The 8,632-nt window shown below is 48.9% G+C and overlaps 1 protein-coding gene across 1 annotated transcript; it reads left to right on the forward strand.

Moving 5' to 3' along the window:
- The first annotated feature begins 3,063 nt into the window (after positions 1–3,063).
- rtn4r (reticulon 4 receptor) lies at positions 3,064–8,216 on the forward strand. Its single transcript, XM_043715626.1, has 2 exons — positions 3,064–3,557; positions 6,142–8,216. Exons 1-2 carry the CDS (start codon positions 3,548–3,550, stop codon positions 7,575–7,577), a joined length of 1,446 nt encoding a protein of 481 aa, XP_043571561.1. The 5' UTR covers positions 3,064–3,547; the 3' UTR covers positions 7,578–8,216.
- The last annotated feature ends 416 nt before the right edge of the window (positions 8,217–8,632 follow it).

The raw sequence follows: 8,632 nt of genomic DNA on the forward strand, positions 1-8,632 counted from the left end.
TCTAGAGTGTAGTTTGGTTCCAGCAGTCAACAGCAAATGTAGATTCTATTTAAGTAGGCAGCCTTTGACTGGCTAATGTTAGGTGTCTTGAGTCTTGGTAGAGTAGCACTCATTCAGGCAAATGGCGAGGATCCCATCACATTTCAATGCCTCATTGATGTTAGCTGCATGATTTCAACAAGTGAGGAGGTGTCCCTTGATTCCCACTAATTTCTTTTTTTTTTCTCTGGACCACACCCAGTTAAATGCTGTGCAGACGGATATCGAGCAGAGACTATCACCTTGCCTCTACAATTCAGCTCTTTCGACCATGTTTGGACTAAAGCTGAACAAAAAAAATCAGGAATCGAGTAGTCATAGCAGAACCGAGGCTAAGCGTTGGAGAGCAAGCTGAGTAAGTGTTGCTTGATAACAGTATTGATAGCACCTTCCATCACTTTGCTGATGCTTAAGAACAATCTGATGGTGTGGAAATTGCCATATTAGATTTTTCAAGCTTTTGTGCTCAGTATGTACTTGAACAATTTTCATCCTTGTCAGGAAAATACCAGTGCAGCATCCAGAGTAGAACAATTGATTCTAGGTGTGGCTGGTTCTGGAAGTCTTCAGTTCTGCATCAAGCATCTTGTCACAGTCTTTCCTGTATCCAGTGTGCTCAGCCATTTGGGGCATCAGGGTGGCTTAGTGGTTAGCATTGCTGCCTCATAGCATCAGGGACCTGGCGACTTTGGGTGACTGTGTGGCATTTGCAAATTCTCCCCCTATCTGTGCGGAATTCCTCCAAGTGCTCCAGTTTTCTCCCACAGTCCAAAGATGTGAAGGTTATGTAGACTGGCCATGTTAAATTGCTCCCCATGATGTGCAGGCTAGGTGGATGGGACATGGTTAATATGGGTTATGGAGATAGAGTGAGGGCCTTAGTAAGGTTAAGATGCTCTTAAGAGGGTCGGTGCAGGCCTGTTGGGCCAAATGGTCTCCTTCCACTCTGTAGGGATTCTATGATTTACTCATCGACTCAAAGATGTTTACAGCACAGAAGGAGGCTGCTTAGCTCATCACATCTGCCAACAAAGATTTGACTTCTTGATATCATGTGGTGTGGACCAAATTAGTTGAAGAAAGTCATCTGTGATGGTGCAAACCTCAGATGGAGGTCATGATGGGCTGTGTCCTCAGAGCTGAATCAACTTCATTAGTACGAGTACTACTAAGCTCCATTTTTATTGATGGACCTTGAAGAGTTAGCATCCTTTCTGTGTCCTTGCTAGCAGTGTTCTTGCTACGTGGTGTTCAACATTGTGGAATACTGACTCATTCATTGGGGGAATCCAATGAATGGTAATCAGGAGATTTCATACCACGTTACATTGAAAACAGGAGCAGTGGTCGACCATTTGGCCCTTGAGCCTGCCCCACCATTCATTACAATCATGGCCAATCATCCAGCTCGATGGCCTATTCCTGCCCTCTCCCCATCCCTTGATCCCTTTAACAACAAGAGATAAATCTAACATTTTCTTGAAAACAAAATGTTTTGGCCTCAACCACTTTCTGTGATAATGAATTCCACAGGCTTACCACTCTCTGACTGAAGAAATTTCTCCTCATCTCAATCCTAAAAGGTTTACCCCTTATCTTTAAACTATGACCCCTAGTTCTTGGGAACATCCACCTGCCTCCAACCAGTCCAGTCCTGTTAGAATTTTACAGGTTTCTATGAAATCCCACCTCATTCTCCTAAATGTCAGTGAATATAGTCCCAATTGACTTAATCTCTCCTCATAAATCAGTCCTGACATTTTGAGAAGCCATTTGGTCAACATTTGCTATATTTCCTCTACAGCAAGAATTTCCTTCCTCAGATAAGAAGGCAGAAACTGCACACAATATTCCAGATGTGGTCTCACCAATTCCATCTGAAACTTTGTGGAGTTTGAACTCTCTTGGTTCTATATCACTGAGCCACTACTGGGTGTTCTTTGCCAGTGGAACTAGACATTGGTGGGAATGTTGATGTGAAAGTTTGGGACTAGAGTTCGAAATCTGGTTAGCTGGTAGACTGGAGCTTGGTTAGTCTGTGAGATAGAGCTCCCAGTTTTGACACCAGTCCCCAGATGTTAGGAAGGGAGATTTGATAAGGTTGGCTGGGTTGGGAGAGCTCTCATTTAACATACACTGGCACCTAGATCAATGGGCCAACCACATTGTCCTGGGTCTCCAGTCACATGACCAGCTAAGGATGGCAGATTCCCTTCTCTAAAAGAAAATAGTGAACCAGATGGATTTGGCCATATTTTTGCAAAAAAAATATAATTAGCTGGTTTCCTCGGCGGTGATGGGATTTTGACTCATTGCTGTCATGGGACATTCAGTTTCTGCAAAGTCAGGCTCCATGGCCCTGCAATCAGTCTTCCACTTGTCCATCTGGAGACATTCCCAGGGAGATTGGAAAAGCCTTGTCTTACACCCTGTGCGGCCCCACAGGAGTCTGTAGCTGAGCCAAGCTTGGCCAGACGCTGGGGTGAACATGGTGGGAAATCCAAAGCAGGCCGAGGCTCTGTGTGTGTGTGTGGGGGGGGGGGGGTGCCCCTCTGGAGCTGCCCCTCTGAAGCTGCTCCTCTGGAGCTGTCCTCCTGCTTCCCCATCATTCCCTCTCTATCCAGGGCTGCCCACTGCCACCTGCCCCAGCTTCCCAATCAGAGGCGGGATTGGGGCACCTCTGATTCCTAACCAATGTGAGGGGGGCACACCCCAGCATTGCCGACCCTGAATTCCTAAACAGCTCCCCCTCTCCACCCACACATGTAGCCGCTAATCCGTGTTTCTGATGTGTGAAAGTGCAAGTGCATTTGGAATTAGACCCAGCCTAGTTACCACTCACTGCACTGGCCTCTGGCCTTTTGTCCACCTTGAGAACTCCCCACATGGACGGCTTTCTGCTCCCTCCTGGCTCAGGCTCCTGTTTAATCATTGGGCATATCTGCTCCTGTTGGAGTGGTGCATCCTCTCTCCCTCCCTCTCTCTCTCTCTCTCTGTCTCACTTTGACAAGCTGCTGATGACAGATTCTCTGCACGTCGGACCACGTGAACCCGCCCTAGCAGCTCCATAAAACATTCATTCTGTTTCTGCACCGTGAGCCTGCAATCGGTGACGCTCGGACCTGACAGCGGGTCAGTCTCCTCGCTCTCTCTCTCTCTCTCTCTCTCTCCCTGTGTATGTCTCTCTCTGTCTCTAACTCCAGCAGCACCAGCACTAGGGGGACAGGAGGCATCCTTCAGCATTTACTGTCCACCTCCCCAACTCCCGGCGGCTCTAATGGATCGGACTTTGCTGACTTCTGGGGCTCTTTGATGCCGACACCAGGCGTCTGGATGTGGATCTGCTCCCCTCTGTGTTTCGCTCCGGAGCGATGCTGACTGCGCCGGGGGACCGTCCTGTGCAAACCGCCCGCACGCCTCAGACTTAACTGCCGCCCCAGCCGCCCCATCCCACAGCCTGGTTCCTCCCGGAAAGCGGTCCCGCCGCTCGGCGATCACGGACAAGGCGATGGCCGAAGGTAAGGGAAGGTTTCAAGGAAACCAAACTAGAACAACTTTCCTCTCGGTCTTACCTGGGAGCTAGGGGGACGAGGGCAGGGAGCGGTTAACAGCAACTTCAAGCAGGAAAACTGCCTTTAATAAACTCAGGGGAGGGGGGGTGGCTGAGGGGAGGGGGAGCTGGGGGGAAATTGCAGCATTTTAGATTGTGTCGAGATTCAGGCTGAGTTGCTTGTCCACGGGGAATTTACCGGTTAAAGCAGGGGCGCAGAACACGAAACGGTGGGAAATGTTCCACACTTTGTGAACAGCGTCAATGAGGAAGGAACGGGTTTAATGTCAGAGTGCTCTTCAACCGGACTGGCTGTCCCTAGTTAACAGTGGCTCTGACTGAACCGCGTATCCAGAAAGATCGACATCTCTCTCCTCTCCTCCCCCATCCCTCTATTCCCTCCCTCCCCACCCCGGGGGCTAGATGAATTCCCAGAGAAAAGTTGGAAGGGTGTTTTCACAACCCAATACTACTGACACCGGCTAATCTCTCAGAGGGTAGAGTGGGGAAGGCTGGGGGTGTAGGATTTGCAATCTTTGGTCAGGAGAGGTGACCAGGATTCCCTTTAATGAACACTGGGAGACAGACCGTAGGATTATGGTGGTTCGGGAGAATTGTTCAGGCATTGCAGCAGTGAATGTGACAGGACAGGCTCTCTACTTAACAACCCGGAGCCGGTATCTCTCCCTCTCTCTCACTCACTCACACACACACACATGCACAGGTGTTCAGGTGCTGCAGTACCTGAACGATTCCCACCTCTGCCCCAGCCCCCATAGAACCCGGTCTTAGACAGAAACGTCCTGTGAGCTACGCAATGGCGAGTTTTCCTGGTTTCCGATAGGTTCGAGTGTGTGGAGGTGAGGTGCAAATGTTTACCAGGATCAGGTCTAAGTGAGGGGCGAGGGAGATCAAAATCTGGACGGGAGGGTGGGGATGGGTGTTGGGGGTTTTCCTGATAGAAGGATTCAGACAGGTACAGAGAGGAATTGAAATTCTTTTGAGATAGGCACTCAGAAAGAGCAAGATACACGAAGCGATAAAAAGATAGACGGAGCTACGCATAAATACAGATAGACTGGAAAGTAACCGAATAAATTAGACAGAAACTAGAATAAAGACGTACAGAGACTTGAAGGAAGCGACAGATATATGGATACAGAGGATAGTAGGCGGTCGGATAGATAAAACAAATTTATTGATTGAAAACTGGGCGAATAAGGATATAACAGTGAGAGGGTACAGGTGGAGAACGGACTGAAATTGAACAGGAGGGACAGATGCATAGAAATGAGAGATGTGCGTGCGTTTACAATTAAGTGATAAAAGTATAGGTTAGTATAGAGAGGAATCAAGATCGATGAGCACAATGTTGCGGATGTTGGAAGTCTGGAGTAAAATAAAGATCCAGCCAATTAGCGGTACAGAGACTGGATGAGAACAGGAATACAGAAAAAGATCTAGGGAGAGGAAGAGAAAGATGGGATTGCCAAAGGGATAAAGACTGCAGGAACGGGGGAAGTATAAGTAGTCGGACACAGAGATGTGTAGAGAACTATAATTAACTGTGCTATATGGAAGCGGACCGCAGGAATTGGTGAATTGTTAGAGCCGACAACCATTGAGTAGAAAGTGGGAAAGTGAAACACAAAGTGATTCCCCAGGAATTGTGTTGAGATGTATGGCCAGGAAGAGTGCCCTGTTTCACTAATGGCTCACTGTTCTGGCAAAGGGAGGGGTCACCTTGGATGTCTCCACGTGTCGGAGTTTAACTTGTAACTGCTCCGTCGTTCTCCCACCGCCCAGCGGGAGCGTGGCTGTAGCTTTCTGTCAGTCAGTCCCCAACCTTAAACTGACAGCAAATGGTGACGGGGAAACGGCAATGGTGTAGATATAACCCCCCCCCCACACACACACACTCACAAACACACACACAGCACCCCCCACACAAACTCACACACACACACTTACACTTACTCACACACACAAATGCATTGTCTTCACTGACAAAACATCCACTTTATACCTGGAATAAATTGAACTCCGGGCGGCTTTTGAAATGACCCTCGCTAAGTTCAGACAATGACAGTGTGCGGGAAAGGGGGCGCTCCATTCCCACACCTGAGCACAATAGGTTTTCCATACTGCTCTGGCCATTCCATAGATGCAGAGAGTATCTGTGTGTGTCTGTGTCTGTGTGTGTGTGTGTGTGTGTGTGTTGGGGGTGGGGTGAGGGTGGAGTATGTGTGTGTGGTTGGGGTTTGGCGTGAGTATATCTTGGTAGAGAGGGAGGCAATCAGCCTGGCGTGTAGGCGGCCTGGAGTATGAGAGTGTGGGTGCTGTAACACGCTGATGAGCAGGGCTGTTGGTAATATCAGGGGAGCGGAGCTGAGTTATTCACGGCTGTCATTAATAGAAGTGCAGCTGGACTGAGAAGCTGCCCACAGACACTCGGGTTTGTGCAGTGAGGACAGTGTGTGGCTCCACTCAATCTCAGGCAGCTAGCCATCACCGGCCATAATGACTATGCTATTATTCTCCTTGGTCTGCAGGAAACCGGCTCCTTTTTCTCGCACTCTGCCTGCAGTATCTCCCTAAAGCCGAGGCCTGTCCCAACGACTGTACCTGTTACAGCGAGCCCATGACTGTCAGCTGTCAACAGCAGGGTTTCAAATCGATTCCTGACGGGATCCCGCTCAGGAGCCAACGGATCTTTCTGCAGAACAACAAGATCCCCTCGGTGAGCTCCACCAGCTTCAGCTCCCGGCAGAACCTGACAGTGCTGTGGCTGCACTCCAACAACATCAGTGTCATCCAGGCCGGGGCGTTCGAGGGCCTGCGGCGCCTGGAGGAACTGGACATCGGGGAGAACATTAACCTCCGCTCTCTGACTCCCAGCTCGTTCCACGGCTTGGTGCGCCTTCACACTCTGCACCTTCACCGATGCGGCCTCTCGCAGCTGCCCACGGGCATCTTCAGAGGGCTGGTCTCCTTGCAGTACCTGTACCTGCAGGAGAACGTGCTGGAGAGGCTGGAAGATGACCTCTTCGTGGACTTGGGCAACCTCACCTCTTTATTCTTGCACGGCAACAGGATCCAGAGTCTGTCGGAAAACGTGTTCAGGGGCTTGCGGAGTTTGGATAAGCTGTTGCTGCATCAGAACCGCATTGGCTTGGTGCACAGGAGGGCTTTTCATGATCTGGGCAAACTTGGCTTGCTGTACCTCTTCAATAACAACATCACCGTGCTGAGTGGGCAGACCATGGACCCTCTGATCTCCCTGCAGTATCTCCGGCTCAACGATAACCAGTGGATCTGTGACTGCCGGGCAAAGTCCCTGTGGGAATGGTTCCGGCGTTTCCGGGGCTCCAGTTCAGTCTTGGAGTGCCATGTCCCGCCGCGGCTGTTTCACAGCGACTTGAAAACGCTGGATCGCCGCGACTTGGAGACCTGCTTGGAATCCTCTCACCAGATCCGCACCAGCATTTTCAGCACCAGGACCCGAGCGGGTAAACTGCCCACGGTGGAGACACCGAGGTCCGGCTCGCGTGATGGGGCCATCAAGTGCTGCCAACCGGACAGCGAGCAGTCCTCCCTCATTTACACCAAAGCCAAACCGGCCCCTTCATCGTACAACAGCAGAGGATCCACCACCAACTCGCTCAAGGACAAAGAGAACATCTCCAAGAACAGGTACACCGAGAACGACCTGACCAAAAACGGGACCTATAAAACTGGCTTGAGCGACGCACCCATGGGGACTTTCTCTGCCAAACTGGACCAGTCCCTAGACATGCTCAGCCCGGAACTATTAAACAACCTGGAGGACTCCACGTCGCCCACAACGAAAAAGAAACGGAAGTGTTACAAAAAGCCGAAAACGGACTCATCCCCATGCCGCCTCAGTAACGGCTCCAACAGAAAGCACTTGTGCCAGACAGCATTGGCCAGCGCGTACATCCTGCTGCTCTTATTGCACCCTTGGTGAAAGGGGAGGGGGGAACAGTGAGCACTTTCACTGACCTCCACAGACATTTGCAAGAGAAACAATTATTAAAAAGTGCAGAAAGCTTTGATCGTTCGAAACGAAAATAACTTGGATGCCTTTATTAAAATAAAATGTAAAACCAGAGTTGTGTATATACCTGTATGTGCTCAATCATTAAGATAAGGGATTCGACCTTTCAAAGCCCATCGAGATTCAAGCTTTGGCAAGAAAAAGGACTGAAAACGACAAAACAAAAATGTTTCAAGTTTGATTTACTGATGGAACATCGAGTCAGTTTTACGATGCAGGGACAGTCTTTAACAAAAACGAAAGAGGCGGATCGATAACTAGGAATCCATGTTCGGGTATTCGCTATCTCCTTTGTTGAATTCTGATTTGAGGATGGTTTGATTTGATTTCCCGTGTGGAATGTGATTCATTGGGCTCCGCTGTTGTTTTATTCCCCTGCTCCTAACGTGCCGACTCTCCATCATTCTCACTCCCGCTGCATTTGTTCCAGATGCTGTCAAACGCAGGCAAAAAAAAACCCCAACAAAACCGTGGACCCGTTCGATTTTATTTGTGTAAAAGGTTGAAATATATTCAAAAAAAAATTAAAAAGCGATTTTTTAAAATATATCCTTTTCGTCCTAAGACTCTATGGGATCGAACGAATGTTTAATTGCCCTGGGTTTTGGAAGGTACTCAGTTACCTTTTCAAAGTTACAGATTTACTTAGCGTGGAGATCAAAGCCATATCGAAAACACCGAGGCAGAGGTGAGAGGGGTGTTTCAGAATGTAAGGGAGTTTAGTGTTACTCCACACGCTGCTGCTCAAGCAAAGCTTCGAGATGTTAGTTACTGAAAATGCGTACTTGTCTTTATTTTTGTAAACTGGTCAATTTAAAACAAAACATAAACATGCTTACACGGCATAGATAGATAGAAATTACGGCATGGTTACAATCACAACCATGTGCCAATGATTAGAAAAAGGGACTAATGCATAGGATAATGTAATAGGCCCATCTAATCCCAAATAACTGCACTCCAAA

This window comes from Chiloscyllium plagiosum, chromosome 25 (genome assembly GCF_004010195.1).
Source record: "Chiloscyllium plagiosum isolate BGI_BamShark_2017 chromosome 25, ASM401019v2, whole genome shotgun sequence".
In the NCBI taxonomy this organism is placed as follows: domain Eukaryota; kingdom Metazoa; phylum Chordata; class Chondrichthyes; order Orectolobiformes; family Hemiscylliidae; genus Chiloscyllium; species Chiloscyllium plagiosum.